This window comes from Coturnix japonica, chromosome 2, assembly GCF_054131305.1.
Source record: "Coturnix japonica strain WE chromosome 2, WE-NBRP24, whole genome shotgun sequence".
Classification (NCBI taxonomy): domain Eukaryota; kingdom Metazoa; phylum Chordata; class Aves; order Galliformes; family Phasianidae; genus Coturnix; species Coturnix japonica.
The window spans coordinates 30901651-30929221 of NC_140664.1; the positions used below are offsets into that span (position 1 = coordinate 30901651).

The 27571-nt window shown below is 40.5% G+C and overlaps 1 protein-coding gene, 1 long non-coding RNA gene and 1 other non-coding gene across 9 annotated transcripts; 2 read left to right on the top strand and 1 right to left on the bottom strand.

Annotated features, from left to right (window-relative positions):
• LOC107310264 (uncharacterized) lies at window positions 1-3727 on the bottom strand. Of its 3 annotated transcripts, XR_014943345.1 has the most exons (4): window positions 2819-3727; window positions 2617-2718; window positions 1650-1696; window positions 1-96 (listed from the first exon to the last, which is right to left on the bottom strand). It is a non-coding gene; the product is annotated as an uncharacterized LOC107310264 (long non-coding RNA). The 3 variants fall into 3 exon arrangements; XR_004306238.2 differs by lacking the exons at window positions 1-96; window positions 1650-1696 and adding an exon at window positions 1743-2020 and having other exon boundaries at window positions 2819-3658; XR_014943346.1 differs by lacking the exons at window positions 1-96; window positions 1650-1696 and adding an exon at window positions 2033-2259.
• MYBL1 (MYB proto-oncogene like 1) lies at window positions 3082-27014 on the top strand. Of its 5 annotated transcripts, none has more exons than XM_015855752.3 (16): window positions 3082-3148; window positions 7119-7224; window positions 7357-7428; window positions 9852-9944; window positions 10627-10847; window positions 12494-12683; window positions 12908-12982; window positions 13852-13956; window positions 14792-15025; window positions 15325-15693; window positions 16136-16278; window positions 16682-16796; window positions 18465-18581; window positions 18668-18772; window positions 22622-22801; window positions 24357-27014. In XM_015855752.3, the coding sequence occupies exons 1-16, from the start codon at window positions 3102-3104 to the stop codon at window positions 24483-24485; spliced, it is 2301 nt and encodes a 766-aa protein (XP_015711238.2). In that variant the 5' UTR covers window positions 3082-3101; the 3' UTR covers window positions 24486-27014. The 5 variants fall into 5 exon arrangements, with proteins under 5 accessions (XP_015711238.2, XP_015711234.2, XP_015711237.2 ...); XM_015855748.3 differs by lacking the exon at window positions 3082-3148 and adding an exon at window positions 3813-4341; XM_015855751.3 differs by lacking the exon at window positions 3082-3148 and adding an exon at window positions 3813-4341 and having other exon boundaries at window positions 22622-22783.
• Window positions 3390-3479, top strand: TRNAY-GUA (transfer RNA tyrosine (anticodon GUA)). Its single transcript is given in 2 exon segments — window positions 3390-3426; window positions 3444-3479. It is a non-coding gene; the product is annotated as a tRNA-Tyr (tRNA).
• Window positions 27015-27571: the final 557 nt, after the last annotated feature.

Below are 27571 nucleotides of genomic sequence, written 5' to 3' on the forward strand. Positions count from 1 at the left end.
CAGTAAAATATCAGCTGTGTGTCTTGCTAACAGCCTGTGCACAGAATCATCTTCCTATAGACTCCAGGCTCCTCCATGGTTCGGCTTCTTAACAACCTACAAGCAGATCATGCACTGATTATTTTTAACTTCCTGACAGTGATACTAAGCCCTGTGCCTTCTGAGGAATAGTTTCCTTGTATTGCTTATCTGTCCAGATAAACATTTAATTGCCTGCCTGATTTCACACTGAGATTTTGAGAAGGGTAGCAGCAGATAATTGCAAACTTCTGCATATTACTCCAGTCTTCCCATCATTTCAGCTCTGTGACCCTTTGAAATAGAATCATGACTGGTATTTATTTTTATTTTTTAAAATTCATTAAAGGCTTTCCCAGGAAATAGATGAAACTGTTGCAGAACTGGAGCTGTAACAAATGAGCTCAGTAATATACACACAGGCTTAATGTATTGCCTAATAATCGGGTAACTTTTTACCACTGCAGCTTGGTGAAGTTTTTTTTTGAAGCATCAGCATAGTGCAGAAAGGGACCCGTTACCATGCAGGAACGGTCCCTGATGTGCTATTGATCAGAGACATAATTAATGCATAGTGTGTATGTATGAAGTATATGTACTATTTTCCTGCAGTTCAGCAGAAAGCTTAGCAAAAAGGCATGAATTACGGGGCAAATTACAGGATTATTGCTGAATCTTTCTGAGTACTTTGGCAAATCATCTGGGTAAGAGTATGTGTGTGTGTCCTATCTTTGGAAATGGAATGCCCGCTGCTGCTAGCACTTTGGGAACACTTACAAAACCAGCCAACAGATAAACAAGAAAAAACAAGCAGAATGCAGACAGCAGTAGGTGGTTCTAGTGATGTTTGGTGTTGGTTTGCCAGGAGACCCCGCTAACTCAGGCAATGGGAAAGCAGCAAAGTGGCACTGAAAGGATACATACTCAAGAACCGTGAGCATGTGATGGTTGTAATTCGCTTCACACTGCAAACCTGAACCTGCAACAATGTTTTTGCATTTGGTCTTGTTTGTCAGGCCTAGGTTGGAATGGACCTTTCCTTTGTGACGATGAAGGCAAGCAAAGATGCAAAGCAGGACTTGCAGAATGGGGCTCAGATACTACAGACTGGGGAATCATAGAATCATAGAATCACCAAGGTTGAAAAAGACCTAAAAGATCATCCAGTCCAACCATTCATGTATTACCAATAGCTTCCAGTAAACCACGTCCCTCAACACAACATCCAGTCTTTCCTTTAACACCCCAGTGTCCTGCCAGGAGTCTATTGAGGCTGTGCCTGCCTGATGGCTTATACACGATGACAGCCCAGAGAGTGCATCAAAATGGTGGCAGGCGAGGGAGATGCTCTTTATCGTACTACAGAGATAGAGTACCAGTCTGTAACTCCTATCTTATAGATACATCTCCATCCTTTTCTTTCTTTCTTTAGTCATGAATGAGTACAAGAAACTGCAGAGTATTGGACCCTGTCACACAAGACAATAATACAAATAAGATTAAAAATATATATTATGTGAGACGCATATTTGCTTACTGATATATGCCAAGAAGAGTGTCTACTGTATGTCAAAACATATGGTGTTTATGTATACATACACACATTTAACAGCAGGACTGTCAGTACTTACTAATTTAGTAGTTTGACTCAGCTCACGCTTTCCTTAGCATCTATTTTCTACAAATTAAGAACATATGTATTAGTATGGGAGCATACAAGGAAGTACTTACTGAAACAACAGTATTTTTATTTCAGGCTCCTTTGACTTTAACATACATGAATACTAAACAGTGACAATTCATACTGTATGACGCTGATGACAAAAATCCTGTTCCAGGCAAGGTGAGCTTTGTTCTTCTTCTTCTATTTTTAATTACAGCTTTTGTCACAGCTTTGATGTGGGTAAGCCTGCTGTGCTGTCATCCCCGGATACTAAAAGCAAACCCCAGTGAATGTGGGTTGTACTGAACACCCGTACAGAAAGCAGCGAGCAAAGACCGCCTGCAAAATAAAAGATCAGAAAAAGAACCAGACTGTGAGAGACGCACTGATATGAATTCATCCTTTAAGTATCTCCCATACTTGGGAGAGTAGGTTTGTAACGAATGTTTGTTAGTTAGAATGCTTGCTGTCATTCCTCCAGAGGTGTATTATGGGATGTGCCAAGCACTGATGTTCTGGTGTGCGAGTGCAGGGGGCGCTGCAAGCCAAGGTTTCTCACGAGCAGAAAGGAGACGAGCCTATGTAAACATAGAGATGTGAGCATATATATACGTCTAAACTCCGCACCTACAAGGCTTTATTATGCAAATAGATGCAATCTTAAGACGGCCACAAGAGGATGTGGTGAGATGTTTGGGGTGCTTCCTTTTTTAATATATAGGTGGGTAGTGGTTAGAGCAGCCACCCAACAACTGGGATGGCTGGGCACGATTGAACCCACATTACTCAGTTCTCTCTTCTCAAGTGCATGTGTAACCACAGGGCATCAGTGTTTCCAGAGGAGGAAATAAGGGGAGGGCAGAGGGTTGTCCTTGCTCTTGGCGTGGAGATTGTGCTCCTCACATGGCTGCCAAGGGCTGCTCCTGTATCCCTACCTTGATCCATCATCAGTCAGCTGCAGAGGGGAGGCCTTGGAAGTGGGAACCTCACTGCTTCCTCTCTAGGCACAGACACTGCTCCCTGCATCCTAACTTGCTCTTGGAAAGAAAAAGAAGGAATCAATATACATATGGTTTGCCCCACACAGCTTTAGGAAGAGGATGAAGGGTATCTTTGACCCATCTGGTGCATACCCACTCCTGAAGGAGGTGCCCAGGGCTCTGTGCAGCAGAGGTTTCGTAGGTCTCAGCGACCTCCTCTTGCCAGGCCTGTGAGACGATGGTGCGTCCAGGACCAGTCAGCCCTGGGGGTACTGTAACACTGTGTTTGGGGATGCAGGAGTTTGTTCTGGTGAGTGATTCTCTCCAAGCAAGCAGTGCCTGCTGTGCAGCCGTGCCCCTGCCTGTAGCAACGCCTCACACCAGGGGAATGCTGTGAGGTCATAATCTCGCCCTTTAGAATTTTCACAGCTTCGGGCTGCATGTACCAGGAGAAAGTGAAGGTTGGCAAAGCACACAAGCTTGGTGTGTAAGTATGTGTGGTACTGTGTGGCTTTTCACTTTTTTGGGTGGCAGCTACTTCTCATACGGTGCATGAAAAGCGCTATTTATTATTATTATATAATCAATAATAATAAAGTGCTCTCCAAAAGCAGCGTGACTGTGACAGGCCCCACAGTCTCCCTCCCCACAGGAGATGAAGATCGCACGCCGTGTTCCCGCCGCGCCCGCCGAGCTGTGAGGGGCGGAACGGCCCGAGCTGCCAGTTCCCTTCGATAGCTCAGCTATTAGAGCGGAGGACTGTAGAGGCGCCGCCTGCGGGAATCCTTAGGTCGCTGGTTCGATTCCGGCTCGAAGGAGGCTTCATTTTGCCCCACAGGGCCGCGGCCGTTTTTTCCCTCTCGAGGCCGGGCAGCCGTTTCTGTGCCCCGCGCGGGCTGCTCCGTCCCCGTCCGCGCGGTGCGGGCGTTACGAGGCGGCAGCGCTGGTCGTTGGGAGGAGCCTCGCGGCCCCGTTACGCGCCGTCCCCGCCGCTCCTCCTCCTTCCCCCCCCGCCCCCGCCTCGGGCTGGCGCGAGGATTCGCGCGGCCCCGCCTCCCCCCGGCCCCTCCCGCGTCCGTGTCGCGTGCGGCGGCGGCAGCCAATGGGGCGGCAGTCCGCCTGCGCAGATTCAAACGGTGGCTCGGGAAGGAGGCTGGGCGCGAGATTCGGCAGCACCGACCGAGCCCGCCGTGACTGTGGCGGTGGCGGCGCAGCCGGGGCCGCGGGGGGGGGGGCGGCTGGCGGCGGGCGGGCCGGGCAGAGCGGGGCGGGGTGAGGCGAGGTGAGGCGAAGACAGGCCGGGCGGCGGCTCGGGGCGGGAAGGCGCCGCCGGAGCCCGCGGCGGCTGTGACAGGAGAGAGGGCGGCGGGCGGGAGAGGGGCCGCTGCGCGCCCCGTCCTTGCGGGCAGGGCCCGGCCGAGCCATGCCTGACGCGCCCGGGCCGGGCCGGGGCTGAGGGCGGCCGGCTGCGCGTCTGCGGATGCCGCGGAGCTCCGCGGGAAGGAGGGAACCGTCCCAGGAACGCGAAGCCTCCGTCGGCCGCCGTTGCCCCTCGCCTCCCCCCGCCCTGCCCGAGCTCGGCGGCTGCGGGGCGGGGAGCTCGGGCGGGGGCTGGGGAGCTCCGCTGCCCTGGCGGCCCCCCCTATGCTGCGACCCGAGGATGGCCAAGAGACCGCGCAGGTGAGTGCGGCGCCGCCCGGCCCGGAGCGCTGCCAGCTGCCGTCCCCGCCTTTCCCCTCCCTCCCCGTGCTGGGTGCCGCCCCCCTCCCTGCGCAGGTGCCCCCTGCCCGTCCCCCTCCCTCCTCTTCCTTACCCCCCTCACGGCCGGCCTGGGTGCTCCCCCTGCGGGTATCCCCTTTTGCTGGGACACAAACAGTCCCGGGGTGCTTTTTTTGCCTTCCTGGGGGACAGCTTTCCTCAGGGGCTTCGGCAGCGGCCGCAGATGGCTCTGATACGTTTGTTGTTTACTGATATGGAGATGGGTGTGTCTTCGCTTTGAATTCAAACGTGGGTCTGGCAGAAGTACTTTATTGCTCCTGTCCTAAATAGAAAAAGTGGTAGCACGGCGTAAAAGGAGAACGAGGACCGAGATAGGAAAGGATGCTCAGTGAGCAGCGGCACTTTGTGCACTACCTGGGGCTGCTGCAGCGCTCCCGTGGAGCTGCTGCTGTTCTCAAAGTCGCAAATAGTTTCTTTGGCAGATACTTTTCTTATGAAAAACCGCTGCTAAACCAAGAAAGCGATGCTTTGGAGTTCTTGCTGTGTGAGGAGCAATGGTGCTCTGAAGGCTTTGCTGGCAGAGGCTCCGGTCTGCAGGAGCCGGCTCAGGGAGTGTTTGTGATACTTGTAGCAGGGTGCCTTCAGCTGCACTCCTGCAAACTGTAGTTTCATCTTTACGAAGCTTCATCTTGTTCTCTCTGTCAGGAGTGTGAAGGGCTTTGATGTCACAGCAGAAAATAAAACTAGCTGTGGTCATAGAGGAGCCTCTGGCTAGAGATCTGGAGCTCCAGGAGAGTGCTGTGGTAGTGAATGGTGATGATAAAGCTCAGTGTAGTTCCAAGTTCCCAAAAGGTGATTTCAAGGTCATTAGTTGAAGTGTGGTGTGAAAAGAAACTATAGGGTTTTTTTGCACCTAATGGAATGAAGTTTAATTTTCATAAAGATTGGCTCTTTGGTTGTTTTTTTTTATTATTATTACTTTAACTGGGATGTATTTTTATTGTTTTTATTAAATAAGAATTACCTAATAAAGGAAGACTTGAGTTAAGAGATGTTTAAAGGCGGCCTGTACGTAGCTCATGGAGCGCTTCCTTGTTCCAGTGACTCGTTTGATGGAACTTGGTTCTACCTATGCTGTGTTAAGTCCACTTTCACAGCTGCTGTGAGTTGCCAGGTGAACAGTCCAACCTCATTGAGAAGCCTTTTGTTCCCAGTTGGAATTGCAGCAGTCCCAAACATCCTTCTGTGTCGGTCTTACAGTCCCATGTCCTGCTCAGCACAAGGCTGATGATGATGCAGCAGCTCCTGTGTTGAGCCAGGTGTAGGTGACTCATTGCCTGCAGAGTGCACTGGCTCCAGAACTGTGGGTGCGAGGCTTCCAGCAACCCTCACCTCCATTATTTTCTTATTATATTTTAATAATTTTAAAATCTGGTTGGCTTTTCACATAACCCAAGTCTCGGTTCTTGAATCGGGCTGTTGTGTAGTGGTTGAGCAGGAAGGTGCTGCTGGCATTGGGCTGAACTGCCAGGCCAAATCCTTGGTTATAAGTAGATTGTATGGTGTACTTGGTATGAACTAGGATTATAATACCAAGGTATGCTCTTGAAATTGGTCAAGAGCCTGTGGGAAAGAGGCAAAAAAAGAAGTTAATGTGCATTAACTGACAGGCACACTTGGCTGCTCTATGGGCTGTGTGAGCGAACAGTGGGTTCTAGAATTAATTCAGAGCTCTGCCATCTAATAGTTGTTAGGACACCAGCACAGGTTTGCTTCATTTCTGAGCAAGGCTTTATTTATTGGGGGTGGGGAGGGAATAATGCATTCCTTGACTGGGAAGATAAATTTAGTTCTGAATAGGAACTTGTGATATTGTGCTTTATATTGATAACAAAATGGGTGAAACTTAAAACGTGGTGTGGAGTTCACTATAATTAGGGCTGTATAAGTAGCTGTGAGTCTCCTCTGTGTCTCTGCTGTAACTAACACAGAGGATCTGCCCTTCCTGATGCTAGGCCTAGGTTTCCTCGCTTGTTTAAGTTTGTGCTGTCCAGCACGAATCACTGACGTGTATGTTTGAGTGTTGTTTCCATGAAGCATTTCCCTGTGCTTCCTATTTGAAAGGCTTTGTTTATTAAGGCTGTGAAGCAGGGATTTCTCCAGTAGATGGAGTGTGACCTACGTGGAGCTGCAATCGTTACCTGGTTTCCCGCCCCGCTGACTCTTACCAGTGGGTCAGTGCATACACTGCACTGATTTCTTGCGTCACTGTTTCTGTCTTCCAAGCTGTGATTTGTATCTGTAACGCTGAGGAGATACCGAAGGCAGGAGACCACTTAAAAACTCAAGCTGACCGTGAATTCTTCAGTATCCATGTGTTTCTTGTAGGGTTTATGGAGGTGGAACATGAGTAGATCTTTTCAGACTAGTGATCCTTTCCTTATTGTTTTATTTAAATAAAGATTCACAAATGTGGTACAAAAAGATGATCTTAACAGCTTTTGCTTTAAACTTGCATCTTCTCTTGGCATGATTTATGTCTGCATCCTGGTATGTGGCCTGGAAATTCAACCAAAGTCTGTTCCTTTGATATAGTGATTATGAAATTGCTACTAGAGGCAGGTCTTACGTTAATGAGAGCTTCATGTGAGGATATGTAATGATCGTGGAGAAAACGACAAGTAGTTAGAATAAATTAGAGTTGTCTGTTTCCAACTTCTTCACCCTCTTGTTCTCAGCAGTGAAGAAGATGATGACTTTCAATACGCAGATCATGACTATGAAGTCTCACAGCAAAGAAGCTTGAAGAAGATATGTAACAGGGTGAAATGGACACGTGATGAGGTGATTTTTGTTTTTATTTTTATTTTTTTTAATGCATTTCCTTACTATTTTATGTTGGTCAAGTATTGAAATGTGTTTTTCTTTAGTATTGGGGTAGCTTGTAATACTTATTGGCTGAGATTGTCTTAACAGGATGAGAAGCTAAAGAAGCTGGTGGAACAAAATGGTACGGACGATTGGGCTTTCATCGCTAGTCATCTACAAGTAAGTTGAAATTTCGTTTCACTTAAGTTCCTTCTGATTTTGTCTACTTTGATCTTATGTTTTAGTTTGGAATTGAGATGAAACAAACCAGAAAGCCTACTGTATATGTTTTAAAGGGTGCTTGTAATTTGGACTTGAATTCTAGCTCAGACTTCAGGAAACTTGGGGCTCAGGTGGACCTGAATGATGAACTGAAATGACTTAAGTCATCAATTTTAAAAAGTATATATATTTTTTCATTTGAATCCACGCTTGGTATTTGCTTTTGTTATAGAACATATTCTGATTTTACATGGGTTGTTTCCCTTGTGGTGATTGCATCTACAGTTCACTATTTGCTTGTGAAGCGGGTAGGAAAGTGGATTGCATCTGAAAGATTGTTTCAGAGGAGCAGGATTGATTCCCTAGCACTTTAAGAAATGGTATTTGTATGTTTCTGTTTTTATTTTTCATTGCTGTTGTCACAGGGACATCAGCTTCCCTATTAAATGTAGATCTCTCCACTCAGTGATATCTTTGGTTGCTACTAATGGAACCTTAGCACATTTCTTGAAAGTTTACTACTATAATTTTTTTAATGTTCTGTTCTGGCAGACAACAGGAATGAGTGAAGGTGCTGTCAATTCAATTGCTAAATGACTCATCAGCTGTATGAGCTGCACTGGTAGAAAAAGCATGCAACAAAACAAACGATGGTTCTTTCTGTTCTGATTAAATGTTGTAGAAAAATATAAAACCACAGTTAGAATTTATGAAGGCTGAAATCACTACCAACAAGTGGTACAGAGTATTTGGATGTTAGAAATCTAAAAATTAAAACTCTGTTTCTGGTTCCTGTAATACTGAGTGGGATGATATGGTTGAAGACAAATGCTTCTTGAGACAGGCAGCTGTTGTTCAGCTGTGCCCAAGTGAGGTTGATAAAAGATTCCTCAGCTATCGTGGGAAACATACACAGAGGATCTGACCGCCCATGATTGAGGCTGGATCGGCTGGTCTGAGCCCCCTGCTCAAGCACAGTCATATGGGGCAAGTCCTGGGCAGCCAGCCCTGATTGACTGTATCCAGTCAGGTCTTAAATATCTCCATGGATAGAGACTCTACAGCCTCTCCAGGCAACCTGTTGCTGTATTCAAATTACAAAGCCAAATAATAGGGATTGGCACGAGTAGCGCTTTGTTACTGACGCTCTTTTGCTAGGAAGACCAACTGAATTACCAGCGTATTTTTAGAACTGTTTCATTTTTGGTCTGGGCACAAATAAACCTTCCTTTCTATTCTGCCCAAAAAAAAGAATGCTGAAAGGTGACTCTCAAGGGGGAGAAAATGCAGCCTGTGTTTGTTCTCCCTCAATTTACTGTGGCTAAAGTGGATTACCTGAAATGACTTTGTTTTATCTCACCTTGTTTTATCTCTTACTTCTCTACTCCAAATGTCATGATTTCAGAAACTGAAGGTAAGAATATTACAAGGCTCCAGCTTCAAAATTTTTCTCCCACTGAAAATGGGAACAACTGGCATCTACTGGAAGTCTATATTTTACAGCTCATCTTTGCTGGCTAATGATGTGTTTATAATAATTAATTCCAGCGTGCTTTTAAACCCGCAATGTCTATTTGTGATTAACTTGAAATTATGATGGTAATTTTAGATATAATGGTGCCTTTTGTGGTCTTGCAAACTGCCTCTTGTTTAACTTTTTGTTAGCATGGTAATGCTTTGAAATCAGTACTTGCTATCCAGCAGCTTGCACTGAAGACAGCAAATTACTGTGTCCTAACATCAGGAAAGGCATGCTACTATACTGTACTGGATCAAGGTCTTATCTGTATATTTGTAGGGATCTGGCCAATCTCCTGGTAATCCCAATTTCTCGTCCAGGTGCTTTGTAGGAGGTGAAGTGAAAGCTTCTCTTTCATAACCGGGAACAATATTTCAAAAGATCTTTAGTGAAGCTACAGAAAAGCACCATCTGTCCTGATTAGAAAAAGCCATGTTGTTTAATTAGTGTTAGCTAAACTTGATATAAACCTTTTTTCCTTAGAGCTGTAGTGAAAAACTGAGATTGCATACATTTGAGGCTTAGGAAAATATTTTGTTGAAAGAAAAAGTATTTCTTTGATCAATAGTCTATATGTGGAAAGAAACATTAATGTCAAAAGCATGTAAATTGCTTAAAGGTCAGAAAAGGTGTGGAGTAATGAGGATGAAATAACAAAGTTCTTCCTTAGAGGCAATTAAGTTGTTAACTCAATGATCAAATAAGACCATTGTAATCAGATTAGAATTTTGTGTAAAGTTGCTTTTTTATTCTTTTTTTTTTTTTCCAGAAGTGTTCTTGCAAGGAAGAAATAATAGGGGAGAACTTTAAAAATAAAACTTAAATTTAATAGTGTACCAACTGCATTGGTCTTTTATTTCAGAATCGTTCAGATTTTCAGTGCCAGCATCGATGGCAGAAGGTACTAAACCCAGAATTGATTAAGGGTCCTTGGACTAAAGAAGAAGATCAGAGGGTAATGAAAACTAATTGATACTGTACTTCTTTACTGTAATAAAATTAACATATGGCTGCTAGGAGTGACTACCTCTTTCTTAGGCTTCAACCCCACATGTGATGTCTCATACATCGTGTGACATACAGAATTACATTGCACTACACTGTTTGTGAGGGAAAAAAAATGAAGCTGCTCTTAATCAGATGGAGTGTCTGGTATACTAAAGTGTTTTGTTCAGATTGCTGTGCAGAAGTGATCTCTTTATGGCATCAAAGGTCTCATTTACAACTTCTGTTTCTGAAACCCACCAAACTTAAAGGGACTGGGGCTGAGAGAAATTATTTCATGCTCTGCTTATTAAATATGCTTATTAATTGACTGCTTATTCCCACTGTTTAAAACTAGTATTTGTCAAATTCTGAATATGACCTGCCTAACCCATCACTTAACAGTTTTCATCAGTCTTTTTAAAGAAAAATTTCAAAGGTAATTTAAAACCAAACAACACAACCTAAAGACTATAGGAAGGGGTTGGGGAGTAAGATTTTATTTTATTTTTTAAACTGTCTACTTCCTTAGGTCTTATGTCTTATCAAATTGACTATTACAATCCTTTTCTAAAATGGGACTTCTTTTCGGGGGTGGGGGGGTAGGAAAAGTTAGGATCTGAAGTTATAACACACTTCCATCTGTGTTCCAGGTTATTGAATTAGTTCAAAAGTATGGTCCAAAGCGCTGGTCTCTAATTGCAAAACACCTGAAAGGAAGAATAGGCAAGCAGTGCAGAGAGAGATGGCATAACCATCTCAACCCAGAGGTAAAAAAGTCTTCATGGACGGAAGAAGAAGACAGAGTAATCTATGAAGCTCACAAGCGTCTGGGAAACCGATGGGCTGAAATAGCAAAGCTGCTTCCTGGAAGGTGCTTTTCAATTCTATTTATGTTAGCTATTGCAGTATGGAAAGCAGTCATTACAAACTTCTTTTCAATGTGATTTGATAGAGTTAATCTGCTGGAAACCATTACATCTCTGTCTTGATAAATAGTGAAATCTGTATTGTTGAAGACTTCTGCATATGATTATGTATTCTTAAAAAGCCAGGAAATCAGAAGCACTTATGGCACCCTGCAGGGTTCTTTCAAAACCCTCCTGACCACTTATAATTCTTCAAATTTCAAAAAACAAAAAAAAAACCTTTTGCAGAGCTGAAGAGAGTACCTGCAGGTAACAGTGGAAGAATGCCTTAACATCCTGTGATTCAATATCAAAATCCTTAAGATTTTGTGTAACATTTGCATGGTGCAAAGCTTGTTGATAACTCTATGGTCCCCCAGTTAAGAATGAATTTTATGGATTATTCTTACCTTTCAAGTGTGATTGCCAACTTACATGCTTGTAGAAAACAAGATTTCAGTGTATAAAAAGTTGAAAGAAATAAAATTTTAGCCTTGTGCTGTTAATAATTCAATGTTATGCTTCTCTCTGAATGTAGTGTGTGTTGAGGAAGTAACTTGCTAGCTGTGCATAGGGAATGTTGGCACCTGTTATGTTAGGAGAATGAGTTCTTTTTAATATACACGTAGGAGTTTTTACACTTTGATTAAGCACTGAAGTCACGGATTTCAGGAAACCATTTGGAGGGGTGGGAATGCATTGAATCTGAATAGAATTTCAGGGAGGGAAGGTGAGTTTATAAGGACTTATATAAGTTTATTGGGCATTTCTAATTTAGTCATATCCATTGAGAGCAAATCCAAGATGGGACTCATTGCTGTAGAAAGAGACCTGGGAGACTGGTGAAGAATCTAACAGTAGGGCAATGAAAAGGTGGAATACGTCATGGAGCTGAGCTCAAGTGAAGGATGGAACTTAAAGCCAGTTTTATTTATGCATACCTCTTTAATGCTAGTAGTAATGGTACTAGTATTTTAGACCAATGCATTCATCCTCAACTTTTGCCTTGTGTTAAGTGATCTCATCATGTTTGTCAAGCTGTGGGCCTTTCCATAGGTCTGCAGAAGGTATTGGTCTTTGGTCATGCCTGCTTTCCCTGTACAAGGTGACGCCACAAGGCACTGGTACATTCTTCCACAAAACTGCACATGCAGATTTAGAGCTGCGAATGCATGCTACCATTTGAGAAAATACGAGTTTAAATGACAAGAGCACTGTGGGTAGTGTTTATCACACTGCAGAACAGCAGGCCAAGTGTCTTAGCTTGAAGTTCTGCAAATTCAGTAGCACAGGGTAGCTGTTCTAGTGACAGAAGTTGGTCCAACTATCCAAGGTTCTCACCTATGGTAATTAACAGAAACGAGACCTTCTCTTTTGCTACTTGTAACATCCTGCAGACACAAAGTAGAAGGAAGTTCTGGAAAAAGCAGCTTTCTAGTAGTTCTATGGAAAATACCTAATATGTTGGTAATAAAACTTCTAATCAAAGTTACTAGAGCTTTCTGGTTTTGTGGCCTTGGATTGACTTTTGTGTGCAGACCTTGCGAACAATGCTGTATTTTAAACATTCTGAGATATGGAAGCCAGTTATTGTTGTACACTTTAATTTTAGGACTGATAATTCAATTAAAAATCACTGGAATTCAACAATGCGAAGAAAGGTGGAACAGGAAGGATATCTACAAGATGGTACAAAGTCTAGTTCTGAAAGAACCAGTTCATCCACACTTCCACAAAAACCTTGTGTGACTATGGAACACTTGCACACTCAGAATCAATTTTACATCCCTGTTCAGACACATGTAAGTTCTAAATTCAGAGTAATTAGTGTTTCCCAGTTTCAAATTGTATATTTGATTTGGAACAAGAAACTCATCTGTGAAAGTGAAGATCTATTAGGTATTTTTGTGATGCTATGGTAAGTTAGGATTTCTAAACTACAGTAAATATTCTATGTATGATAAAATAGAAGTAATTATATAGGTTACTTTTTTTAAGGGTATTTAAAATGATTTGTGTCTTTTAGATTCCAGTGTACCAGTATGCCACACCAGAAGACAACTGTATAGAACATACTTCGGCATCTGCCAACTTAGTTCAGGTAAATTGTTACTGGATATTGCAAATAAAGAGAGTGTACTACATATACTGTAAGATGAGGAGTAAACATGTAACTTCAAACTGTCTCTAAGTCTTTATCATTCATCTAAATTTATGTATGTTCCTCTGTAAGTAGATCTTCTAACTTGATTGGCAGTCCTAGGTAGGAAAAAAGGAGCTGTCTTCATAGATATTGGTGCTGAAAGTGAGCCTGTTTGCTTCAGTCTCTTTTATCTCCTTGGGAGAGCTTTCTATGGTGACAAATGAAGGGTATAAGAAGTTAGCTCTCTATGTAGTATATTCAACAGCTGTGCTCATTTCTGACAAAAGTATGGCTTAAGTTCTAGCTACTACCTAAATATTTAGGTTAAAATTTAGCCTGTTAATGTTATCTGGCTCCTGTGAGACTTAAAGACAGGATTTGTGAATCAGCTGAAGGTGCTGTTTTGCAGCATTCTAAAAACCAAAGTATTGAGAAACTCAAGTTTATTTAAAACAAACAAACAAACAAAAAAAAAAAACAACAACAAAAGCAGAGAATGATAACAACCAGTGACCAGTATATCTTTTTGCTTCTTGTTGTATGGTTTATTTCAACTGTGTTCTGTACTAAGTGCCGTACTTAGCATTTATAGATTATCCTAGAAACTACATTAGAATAGTAACTTATATAGTATAACGTCAGATCCTTCTCCTGTTAATTTCCGGACTTGTTTTGCTTTTACTGTGTTACCAAATATGATTCAGCTGGTACAGCTTTGTTCCAGCAGATTGCTGGTAAAAATGAAGCTTAAGTATAATGTGGAATCCTTGCTGTGGAGGGGTGGTAAAAGTGGAAAATAGTCATGGCTTCTTTCTTAAATTTTTCAGCAGTCATTTATCGATGATGATCCTGACAAAGAGAAGAAAATAAAGGAACTTGAATTGCTGCTCATGTCAACAGAGAATGAAATCAGAAGAAAAAGATTATCATCTGTAAGGACTTTAAATTTCTATATATATTTCAATAGACTTAGATTAATCTTCAGAAATGTAGTCATGAATCTTTGGATTTGTATTTTTTTTTTCTGACCTTTTAAAATGGAAGCTATCCATCAGTTGTAAAATTGAGTCTATATATAGAATTGAAGCAAAATACAGTTTTCTCAACTGTTAAAGCAGCAGAAATATGACCTGTAATTTGTCAGTTGTTCCTAATTTAAGAGCCATTATTTTAATCCCTTTCAAAAGTTAGCACATGCTTGTTCATGTCCCTGCAATTCAGTTCTGTAGATCAGCAATGTCAATCAGCTGTTTGACAGAGAAAAGCAAAAGATGCACTATTATTATATTTCTGTCAAACTTTTGTGTGTGTTTGCAGTACTTAATATCCATATTTAGACATGTCAAGCAATACATAAATTCGCACTGTACAAAACTTTCATGAACTTCAGTTGAGAGTGAAAAGCTTGCAGGTGATCTTGAAAGGTATCTTGTTCTTTAGTGAAGATGACTTTATATTAAGGTGATGTTGAGGAACACAGGAAATTTGCATCACAGATGGCTTCCAATACATTCCCTAATCATCGATGTATAAAACATGAATGAGGGTTGAGATAAAAATCTGACATGATTTGTGAATGTTTAGTTTGTTAATATAAGGAAAATACTAATGGAGTTAATGTGAACAGATAATTAGTGTTTGAAAAAGTAAAATCAATAGTTATTTTTAATCTTTCCGCATTCTGCTCTTTTTCTCCCTTGCTTAACAATTGGCTTTGTGCAACTTCTAAGCTGAATAAGCTCTAAACATTTTTTTCAAACCTTTTAGCAAGCTGGAAGCTTACCTGGCTGGTCTGGAAGTTTTGTTATGGAAGACTGTGTACCTAATACACTAAATAGCCTTGGGGAACAAACAAGCGAGTTCTACAGCATGGAAGAAACCCAAGGCACTTCCGTTCAGCAGAATTCACCTACTAAGTATTTGGCAGTGGAAGCAAATGCAGTGTTATCATCTCTACAAACCATTCCTGAATTTGCAGAGACACTAGAGCTTATTGAATCAGTAAGTCTGTATTCATGCTATTTTTAAGAAAAGAAAACAAAAAGTTATTTAGGGATATCGGAGCTTAATTAGTATATAATATTTTTTATATATATACTGCACTTGGCTGTAGTTTCACACATACTGATTTGTTTTATCGCTTGTTTTAAAATGTTTTGTGTTTTAGTATTGCATGTAAGGTGTGTGATTCTTCATTACATAAGCTGTGAGGGAAAAAAGTTCTAAGACTGGCTTAGTAGCTGTGAAATAATCTTAGATGAACCTGCTAGTGTTTGAGTGTTTTGTATCTTGCCTCATAGGATCCTTTAGCTTGGAGTGATGTCACCAGTTTTGACCTTTCAGAGGCTGTTGCATCTCCTGTCAAGCCAGCTCCATTAAAACTAATGCGGATTCAACACAATGAACGGGCTGCAGAGTGCCAGTTTAATGTCAGTGTCATGCTTGATGGCAAAAAACACAGTAGCGTCAGCGGTGAGGAAGAGGCGGTTTTCCCAACAACTCCAAATTTAACTAAGTATAGCACTCCACCTGCTATCCTCAGAAAGAAGAAGAGATTGCGTGTTGGGCAATCGCCAGTTAATGAACTGAACGATGGCTTGTGTAACGATGCCATCAATGTTGCACTAAAGCACACACCAGTGAAAACACTACCATTTTCTCCATCACAGGTGAGCTTATTTTCTAAATATGGCCAAGCTAGGAAGACTGCAGTGGCTGGGTTATAAATTACAAGTACTTCTCTAGTAGTGCATTGCAGCCTAAACAAATATGTCCAAAGACTTCTTAAAACATGCGTTTCAGGTAGATCCATCAAGAAATTAAAAAAAACAAAACAAAACAGAATTCCTTTGTTTTGAATACTGGCTGTTTTAGTGGGGGTCTTGCTGCTCAGATCATCCTTACTCATGCAAGCAATTGTAGATAAAGGCCTATTGTCTCCGGCATAAACAAGCAGTAGGGCTTCTAAGAAGTTTCAGTGATAAATATGGCAAATGTCTTGGTGTATAAATCAAAACCAGTTTATTGGGATTTCTCAGTGAAAACCTTTCTGATACACATAGAGATTTTTAGTGCTTGATACCGTGCTCCTTTTGTCTTTTGTTTGCTTAGTTTTTCAACACTTGCTCTGGAAATGAACAATTTAACCTTGAAAATCCTGCATTTACATCAACGCCCATCTGTGGGCAGAAAGTTCTTATTAAGACTCCTCTACACAAGGAAACGACACCAACAGATCAAAAGGAAAATGCAGGGTAAGATTATTATGTGAGGTATCTCTTGGTGTTGCTTAAATAAAAGCAAGTTTTTTCTAAACTTTGAGAAATTACTCTACCTAAAGATGTGCGGTGAATGAAGTTTAGGAACTCCAACACTTAAATATTTGTATGATAGCATAAATTGGCTTTCTATTTAACTTGACAGAGACTTGTACTTAAGTAATTTTTTTTCCTTTTTTTTTTAAAAATGCAGAACAAATTTAATTTCAAATTTTTATATTGCTAGGGTAATATTGTTGTGATTATAATACTTAATGATCATTAACGGTGATATCTGTTGTGTGAATTAATGTATTTTAAAATGTTTGGCTTGTAGATTCATTTTATTTATCACTGTTGATAAAGTAAAATATTTAAGCATGTTTTCTACGTTTCATAGTTTTCGGACTCCCACAATTAGAAGATCTCTGTTGGGTTCAACACCAAGGACACCGACTCCTTTTAAAAATGCTTTGGCTGCTCAGGAAAAAAAGTACGGCCCTCTCAAACTTACGGTATGGGATGACAAAATTTATTTTCCTGTTATTTAAATTATAAATACTCCCTTAGTTTTTAGATATTGTAAGCCTTAGCGTGATCTTTGTAAGCATTTTCTAATAACACTGATGTTTCAGTGGATTTCAGCACTATTCCGCAGACTGTAGATAAAACATTTCAGGTTTCTGTTTATGTTGGACAGACCGTAGACCTTCAGTACAGTATGGAGGCACTGACTTTTTGGAATGGTGTTCAGTACCTGTAAATCTTCTAGGAACACTGACAAAGACTAAAACATTGCTTCTACATTTGTCAGTTAATTACAATTGATGGAGCCTTGTTAATAGTGTGCCTACTACTAGGTGGTAACTTCAGTGTCTGAGAATTTAGTTTTAATGCTTCAGCATTCTGGTTTTCAAAAAGAAGAACCATAAGCGAGAGTGAATGGATGTGGGTTGTTCAGTCAGATAACCTCCTGACAGCAATCTGGTGCACGTGTATGTGAACAACTTCTTTATTTTAAGCAAAATTCACATTTAACTTGGAAAAAAAAGTGCTATCTTTGGATCTTCTGGACTACGTAAGAGCTAAGCCGTTTTCTGGTTTGGGTTCTTCAATATTGTTAGAACTGAAACTTGATGTTTACCACAGCATGCTTGTATTCTGAGCTCTTTTGGATGAGAAGATATTTCGAAGTGTTCTACCCTTCTTAGGAGTTTACTTGAGTGAAGCCTAGAATTTTCTTCATCCTAAAAACAAAACCTTAATTTGGCAATTCATGACTCCTTTGATTCTTCTGGCAGTGACCAAAGATGACTTTTTTTTTGGTTGCCTATAAATAATGTTACTTTTTTTTTTTTTTCCAAGTAATCCAATTTTTGCTTCTTTCTGAACCTAGCTTAGGTATGTTAATGCATAATAACTTTTGGAATTCAGTAGACATATGCTTTTCAAGTTCTGAAAAAATTCCAGCCAATGTATATTGACTGCTTTTTTGCAAACACAGAAGGTAGCTCAGACTTTGCCACAGGGCTTGGCACCATCTGTGTTACCCTATAGATTCACAGTCTCTCACTATGCAAATGGAGCGGTTTGGCATGACTGTTTCTGTCCACTGTTAACCTCCTGTTCAAAATCAAATGTTGAAGGCTTAAGGGAATTCTTCTCCTGTTGGTACACAAAGGAGCCATCTGTATGGCTTCTGTGAAATACTGTACTGAGAACTATTGGTGTCTTATTCAAAGATTAGTGTTAAGACTAATAAATTCCTTTCCTAACAAGAGTCGTACTTCAATAATACAGTTTTTAGTATGTTTGTGTCTGTACATGTGTGTATATATATGTGTGTTTGTACATGCTTAGTGCACATAGGGAATTTGTATTCCTTTTGTCAATGAGCAGCTATTGCTAAAAACATAGTTTGCATGTCTTGTTCAACACTAACTAACTGGGTGGGTTTTTGGTTTTTTTGAGGCACTGAGTGCATGTATGTGTTTTATCTGCATAGAAATTACAGGGAGTGACATGCGTAGCTTTGAAATGTTGATCTTTAATTAGTAACAGTAGCTTAAACCCTTTATCTGCTATGTTTTGCAAGATCTCTTATTTGGCAAAAGTAAAATGTGGTAGAAACTAGCAGCTAATAGACTTCCTGTATTTTTTCCTCTAATTTTTAATTGACTTAGTCACAACCACTTGCCTTCTTGGAGGAAGACATTAGGGAAGTTTTGAAAGAGGAAACTGGAACTGATATATTTCTCAAGGAGGAAGATGACTCTGTGTATAAAAGCTGCAAGCAGGAGGTAACTTCACAATAATAATTTCAGCTTGGCAATAACAGCTTTTAAATAATATTTTACAATCCTTCTCTGCAAAACATTTATTGCAGCACAATTCTTCGAAAAAAGTCAGAAAATCACTGGTCCTGGATGCATGGGAGAAAGAAGAGCTTGGTGCCCAGCTCTTCACAGAAGACAGTGGCTTGGATGTACAGGTGGGAATTAATATTAATGCAATATGAATGTAGGATTGATGTCTTTTACTGTAGCAGCTAAAAGAGTTCGGTTTGAGGTTAGATTCATAAATTTATGAACTGAGAATCAGTTTCGTTTTTAAATATCATTTCAGGTACTTAAGCAGTAGTCGAACATTGGGCTTCCATTGGTTAATTCTTCCTTTCAGGCCTTGAGGGCACAGAAGCAGAAAATTCTGACTAGCGGAATGGTGTGGATGTTTAGTATTTTGTAGCTGCTTTCCATGCTGGTTAACTGAAAACTTCATCACATATGATACACTGAAGCTCTCTAAACCAAGTGCATGATGTTTATATCTGTGCTTTGTATGCTAGATGTTCAGGTAGATGCGATATGAGAATCCCTACTTTGCATCCTGGCAGCAAGTTTTTCCTTTTCCCATTTAATATAATAAAATAATGATATAATAAATATAATAAAAAATACCAGCCATGTAGGAGGTAAAGCTGGTGACGTTTCTCTTCCTGAGACAATCTGAATACCTCTTCCTCAGTGATCAAGACATCAGAAGTTCAGATATGAACCTGCCTTGGTCCCGCATTCCTTTAAAAAGTAGCCTTATATTATTCAAATAGAATAAGAAAATAACTTGATTTTTAATCTTGTAGTTTTTGGGGAAACTATTCCAATATAAATATTAAAATAATGCATGCAGGTGTTTAATTCTGAGAGTAAATGTCTATGAATCTTGATCAGGCATTATGCCCGGTTTAAGTACATAAAAAAACACGTGCTTAAGACATACCCCTTTCTGATTATTGTAGTTGGTTTTCTAAATTCCCCTCTTAAATGCTTCAGACTCCACCACAAGCATATGTGTCTATTAGGTCCTAGGTGCTCTGCCACCTAGTGGAAATTCCCTGCTTCCCCAAAAACATCTCTCTTCTTGTGAGTCTTGCTCACAGCTGCAGTTGTTCAAAACAGAAACAAAATACTCAGTGTTCATTTAGTAACGTCTTGTTATGGCATGCTGTATTGTCCTTCACTTATGCTCAGGTTATTAAGCTAAAAATAAGGTGCGCCGTTATGTATTGCTACAGTGGATTGGGAGGAATCGCTTTTCATCCTTTTCAGTGACTGAGGGGTGCTGGTGCAATGGGAGTGCTCTGCTAGGAGGAGAGATGCTGGTGATATCCGATTTAAAAATGTCTTAAGTGGAAATTGTGCCTCCATGGGGAGGTCAGCTAGGAGTAAAGGTAGAATAAATATACAGAGGTAGTTTAACATATTTTAATGGGGTGTTTTTGTAAGCAAAAAAATACTTTTGCCAACGTTGTTCTTATCTAGTTTTATTCTCTAAAACTGCTATATACATTTCTTCTGCTTTGCTGCAGTAAAGCTGGATTTTTTTTCCTTTATTGCCAAAAGTTCTCTTAGCACATAGAACTCATCTGTAGAATGGTTTCAGTTCTTAAAACAGTTCTTGCCTTGATAGTAATATGGCAGCAGAAGAAACTGAGGAGGCAGGCAACCGGCATGGCTGAGCAAGGACCTGCAGCTTAAACTGAGGAAGTGGAAACAGGGCTGTGTAGCCTGGGAAAAATACAGGAACACTGTCTGCATGTGTAGAGATAGGATTAGGAAAACTAAGGCACAGATAGAGCTGAACTTGGTAAGGGATGAGGAAAAATAACAAGAAGGGGTTCTACAGGTACCTACACAGGAAGAGACAGACCAACGGGAGTGTTCCTCCTCTGACAGATGAGGACAGAACAGTGGCTTCCTCAGATATGGAAAAAGCTAAGGAGCTCAATAAGTGCTTTGCCTTGGTCTTCAATGATCAGTCTCCCCATGTCTGCAGGATCCTGAACCTCTAGGTGTGGGTGAGAGAAGTGGTTTCTGTCCCACTGCAACAGTGGAACAAGTTCAAGATCTTATGAAACTGAACGTATATAAGTCTATGGGGCCAGATGATATCCATCCTGGGGTTCTGAGAGAGATGGCTGATGTGGTTGCCAAGCTGCGCTCCATCAAATTTGAAAAATCATGGCTGTCTGGTGAAGTCCTGGTGAATGGAAAAGGGAAACATTACTCCCATTTTTAAGAAAGGAAGAAAGGATGACCTGTGGAACTACAGGCCAGTGAGCCTCACCTCTTTGCCCGGGAAGATCATGGAGCAGATCCTCCTGGTTACCATGTTAAGGCACATACAAAACAAAGAGGTGATCTGATACAGCCAGCATGGCTTCACCAAAGGCACATGTTGCCTGACCAATCTGGTGGCATTCTGTGATGGAATGAAAGCGCTGGTAGACAGGGGAAGGGCAACAGATGTCATCTGCCTGGATTTCTGCAAAAACTCTGATGTGGTCCCCTCACCACATCCTTCTCTTTAAATTGGAGAGGTATGGATTTGAAGGATGGACTCTTCAACAGATAAAGATCTGGTTGGCTGGTTGCAACCAAAGGGTTGATCAACAGTTCTATGTCAGGGTGGAGGCTGGTCACAAGTGGTGTCCTCCAGGGCTCGGTCTTGAGACTGGTGCTCTTCAGCATCTTCATCAATGCTATAGACAATGGCATCGAGAGCACCCTGTGCAAGTCTGTAGATGACACCAAGCTGAGTGATGCAGTCAATATGCTGGAGGGAAAGGAAGCCATCCAGAGGGACTTGGACAGGCTGGAGAAGTGGGCCATGAGAACCTAATGAGGTTCAACAAGGCTGAGTACAAGGTGTGTTGCACTTGGGCCTGGGCAGTACCAGGTATTTACACAGACTAGAAAGACTTGGGGGTCCTGGTGGAGGAGAAGCTGAGCATGAGCCAGCACAATGTGCACTTGCAGCCTGGAAGACCAACTGTGTTCTGGGCTGTGTTAAAAAAGGGGTGGCCAGCAGTGAGAGGGAGGTGATTGTCCCCCTGTACTCAGCTCTTGTAAGGCCCCATCTGGAGTACTGTGTCCAGGCCTGGGACCCCCGGTACAGGAAGGACATGGAGCTCTTAGAGCATGTCCAGAGGAGGGCCACTAAGATGGTCAGAGTGCTGGAGCTCCTCTCCTGTGAGGAAAGGTTGAGGGAACCGGGCTTGTTTAGCTTGGAGAAAGGAAGGCTCTGGGGAGACCTCATTGTAGCCTTCCAGAACTTGAAGGGGGGAATGACTGTTTACATGGGCTGATAGCAAAAGAATAAGGGGGAATGGTTTTAAACTAAGACAGGGAGGTTTAGGTTGGATATTAAGAGGAAGTTTTTCACACGGAGAGTGGTGACACACTGGAACAAGTTGCCCAGAGAGGTTGTGGATATCCCATCCCTGGAGGCATTCAAGGCCAGGCTGGCTGAGGCTTTGGGCAGCCTGGTCTGGTGGTTGGTGACCCTACACACAGCAGGGGGTTGAAACTGGTTGATCATTGTGGTCCGTTTCAACCCAGACCATTCTGTGAAGCTATGCGCTGTTTGTTTTTAATGTAATCACCTTGTCCTTACTTTCACAATGGTTCAACCAGGACTGAATTACAAGCTTTTTTCTTTAGCATTGTTTTGTAGTTGCCACTTGGTAAAGCCTTGCACTTAACAAAATATCGTCAGCAGTAGCATGGCTTCATATGGGACAGAGAAGCTGTCTACTCAGTAATGCTGAAGTCACATGAGGCGCTAGTCATCACAACTGACTATGAATCACAGTGTACACCAAGCCAGTTCACTTACATAATGTTTATCACTTTTCCTGTCAGCTTTTTTCTTAGGGTCTATCTGATAGTATTTGCTTTGTTGACTTCTCTGATCACAGCAGTTGAATATTATTTTTATCAGATACTGATTACTATTCATGTTCCTTATCCTTTTTTGTTTTGTTTTGTTTTTTAATTTATAGTCAGAAAATGCATATACTACGTCTTTATTAATGATACCATTGTTGGAAATACATGACAACAGATGTAACTTGACATCAGAAAACCAAGACACAAATTCATCAAACAAAACAAACGCAGCAATTAAGAAGAAACTGAATGCGTGTTCTTCAAAAAACGTCAAGGTGGAGAAATCCCTTCAGGTTTGGTTTCCAAGTATTCTTTTAGTTTGGTTAGCAGGTCAACTATTTAACAGTTTCTTTTTTGTGTGTGTGTTTGTTTTGTTTCTGTCTTGTTTTAATGTCTGTCTGGAACTGTTCTACTGAGCTTTCTAATGTTGGTCAGTGTTTCCACTATCCTTATTTTTCATAAGTTGGTTGTATGTCCACAGAGTGTTTATTCATACCTAAGTTATTTAAATACAACCCAGATGTTCATACTGAGTGTCTTCTAAGATTCCCATGTGTATGCAGCATAAAGCCAGGATAGCAGAGACTTTCAAGATAGGTTTGAAGAAGTCAAGCACTAAGAAAATTCACAGCACTGACTTGTTGCAAACTAAACCTCCATAGCATCGAAGTTTCTTGGATGCGTCCAGTGTTCATAATAGCTCCAATGGGATTTGTTAAGCAGAATTAATCCACAGATTCTGTTTGTAATTGTTCTTGCAATGTTGCCTGTTCTTGTACAACCCTGTGTTTTTCATACTGCCTGAACTGTTACTTAGCTCACATAGTGGAACCTAGTTTTTTTTTTTTTTGTTTTAATTTTTAATGATAAGAAAGAATAAACATCACATAACTGTGCTATTCCAAAACAGCATTATTAAATGCTATGAATTGCACTAATGGCCAGTGTGTCTGCCTGGCTGAGAACTACGCACTTCAGAATGCCTGAAAGGGGACTTAGTCATAGCGTACTCAGCCATATTCTCATTGAACCATCTTTCTCTTTTCCTTCCTTCCCCAGGGAAATTCAGTTTAGCAGTTCTTCTAATCACAGGGGCCTTCCATGAATCAAGTCATGCTAAACTAATAGAGAAATTCAAATGGCTGATTTTTCTCTGTGATTTTAGATGAGTTTTTCTCCCTCCTACACAATGAGATCCTTGTATTCTTCCTTATGCTGCACTCTGCTAGTGTCAGTTCTGATTCTGAGCTACTACAAATCAGTTTGAGATTCAGTGTCTCATGTAAACGTGCAGGATTTGCTTCCTGGTATAAGCAGGACAAGTGACTCTTCCATTCATTATTTTTGCTTCTAATGCCTTTACCATGTCTGGCTGTTCTTGCACAGCTGTCAGTTTGGTTCACTTAAGTCCTTTACAGTATTTTTTTTCAGCTGCCAAATTCTTTTGCCTTTCTTGATGTCACCCAAACAGCTGTCAATAATGCTTTTTGCTTCTTGTTGAGCTTAGCATATTTAAAGGAGAATATATCGAAAAAGACAACTTAATTAACTACCCTTTTGTGTTTCAATTGCTGAATGAATCTGTTTTTAAGAGCATTTTTTTGGTATGTTATAGCCTGAAAATGTAACACAGATGTACTGCTGCTGAGATGGGCTTATGGGAGGATGAAGGAGCTTTATCATGAGTTTTAGGTATTGTCTTGCAGAACAAAATCTGTGAAATACAGTACTGCTAGGATTTCATAATCTATTACTATTCTAAAAGGCTACGTGAGATTGGCTTAAGTCTAAAGAAGAAATATTTCTGTTAAAAGAAGAAGCTTTTAAACTGAATTTTGTTTTATACAGGCAAATTATGAATGGGAAGCAGTTGTTTATGGAAAAACAGAAGACCAGCTTATTATGACTGAACAAGCAAGAAGATATTTGAATGCATACACAGCTACCAGTAACACTTCAAGGGCTCTGATACTGTGATGGTCACTGCAACTGACAACCGTCTCTTTCTATTGAAATGGACTCAGTGTTGAAGGGGATGCCAGCACAATACTTGTGAATTAAGTCTTTACTTTGAGACAGTCTGCTAAGGGAAACCTTCAGGCTACCTTAAAGCTTCCTTTCTTCTTTTGACTGACAAAGAACGGACACGTAACTCCTGTATTGTCTATGAAGCGATAGTACAAACGGCTCTGCAATGCATTTCTTACATATTAAGAAAGTAACACCCTTAAGTGCTATAAGGAACAGCAAAGAGCGTTGCAGTACATACCGAACATACAGCTGTTAAGTCTATTTTTCATATTTATTTTTTGACTTGCCTTGCTTTTTTTCTGCTAGTGTATAGAGTAGGTTCATAGATTGTTAATGGTTTCTGAATGAACAACATACGTGACTGAATGTGCTTTTGCTTATGTAGCATTTTCCTAGTATGTAAAGAAACACAATGGAGAGGCGTATAAAGGAAGGATAGAAAGTTGCACTACTAATTTTTGGTATGCTGCAAAACAGTGAAATTAACTACAGTGTTAAATATATTTATTTGCAAATGGTACTAGAAGTAGGCAGAGAGGAGTGAATTAGGTTGTAGTGTAAAGCATCAGTATTTTCTTCATAAATCTCAAAATGAGATGATTGTTGAATGTATTGTACAGCGTGTAGTAACAGGGAAAAATCTGTAAATTGGAAAGGAGTCTTTTTATAATTTATTTTCATTTTAAAGCTTAAATGTAGATATTTATATGTATGCAGGTTGTCTAGAAGCCAACGTTGTTTCCTGTTAAAACAGCTGAAACGAAAGAAGGACAAGTTTAAACCTTTAACCTTAACGTATGGTATAGCAGAAGAATGACAGAGCTGAAGTGTACAAATCTATACTGTATGTTACATCGACATAAAGATTGCACTATACCCCTGAAATCATGTTGGTCTACAAAACAGTTACAAGGTATACCTGCGATATACATCAACTCCTCCCATACCTTGTTTTAATGTACTTAGAAAAGGAGGTTAGGGTCCTATATGTGACCCAGAAGTACTTTGTCCTGCATAGGAACTAAAAACTAATGCATTTTATACCTTATTATTATTATTATTATTTTAAAGAAACTTGGCACCTTGGATCTCAAAACAGTTGTATCTGCACTTAAGTTCGACCATTATATACTCCCTAAATGTTTGAAGAGCAAAGAACGTTCTTTTATTTATGAAAATCTTGGTCCTTATTTAAAGGTATACAGGTCACAACAGTTGCTTTAGTTGCCTATTTTAGGTATTTGCACTTATTTTGTCTTTTTCTTTTTGAAGGAATGTTTCCATTTGGTTTTGTTGTAGAAATTTTTTATGTAGTTAATTTCTAGCAAGTGGCAATGGTGTGTTATCAGCAAATACTGACAGGTAAATAGAACTGTACACTGTAGTTTTAGCTATTTATGATTCAAACACTCTTCCTCTCCACTCCCGGGTGTGCTGCTACAGGCGGTGGCAGAATCGGCTTGCTGCTATGAGAGATGGAAAGAGCGAGCATCATATGCACTGTACGTAAAACTACAAAAATGATGTCAGGTTCTCTAGTTAACTTTGTGAGATCAACCAGTACTATGCAGGGTGTGGAAAGTATTCCTATCATTTTAATATCAGAGATGGTAGAGAATAATTTATCGGTGGGGAATTTTAACACGCGATGAGTCGACGCAAAGAAAGTAAATTGGTTATTTAACTATTTTAAACATCTCAGAGCTTATACAATCCTTATTTTTAAGAGTTGTTTTATTTTATTTTAAATATTAAATATTCACCTGGCTATGATAGTAGTAGGCATAAACATTTTTAGCAGTTTTTAATTCAGACCAAAATTTTAAGGAGGAGGAAGGAGGGGAATCTTATAACTAATGGGATCAGAAAAGATCCATCATGCCATAATTGCTCCTCACCAGTGAGATCCATGAGGAGGGAATGGGAGTTCTCGGCAATACCAGCTTTACTTGTACATCACCAGAGTAGATTTAACAAGAACGTTTTATGCTGGAGACCGCATTTAATTCTCCAAGGATTAAATAACTTCTTCAGCGAGAATGAATATCCAGAATTTGGATGATATATTTCAATAGAAATGGTATCATAAAAACTCCCTATTCTGAGTTTAAGCATAGATTTATTCTAAGTAGTATTAATTTGGTTTGGTATTGGTTGGATCATCTAGTTAACACCTATTTTGTTTTTTTAGCAAGAAGGTTTTAATCTTTGATGTCAGGCATCTTTTATTATTTTTTGAATGTTGTGTGCATTTGCATTTCTTTCAGTTTATAAGCAGACCACATGCAGCAGCCAAACTTGCATGAAAACTAAATACATATTACTCCATTTTTTTGTTTGTTTTAAGGTTTGACATAACGTACAACAAACACCTTGTTTATCTTAGTTTTTGTTGTACAACAAACTTTTTATGTAAGAGAATCTCACATACAAAGCAGACCATATTAATTTCAGAAATAAAGCATCTACATACCAGGTTACTGTATGTCCCTTTTGTTTGACAACTTCAACGCTTAGTGCTGTTTAAAGCAACATCTGTGCATGCACAAGATGCTGCAAGTCACACAGTGTTATATGGATTGGGTGCAGAGAAACATGGATCACATGTACCAGTGGGTTACACTGCAAGATGGAGTCCTGTGGCAGTACATGTAAGTCTTCTTGTGTTTGGTTAATACTTTTTGTCTTGGGACATTGAGGGGGGCAGATTGTGCTCTTGTGACTGTTAAAAATCAGGGTGAAGCACAGGTAGATGAGACTGAAGACTCCATGGATGTGGCTGGCTAATCTTTTTCCTGTGACAGCTTTGATCAGTGGAAAATATAAGAGCCAGGCTACCAGAAAGCCGAACGTGGAATAAACTACAATTTATGTTTGACTATACAAAGACTTTCTGGGGGCTTTACTCAAAGGCTTGGTTTTATTTAGAGTGGTCTTTAGGGAATTGATTAGTGTGAATGAGCCCAATGCCTACTGCTGTTATTCTGGTTGTATACATATACAAGAATAATTCCACTTTGAGCTGTGCCAAA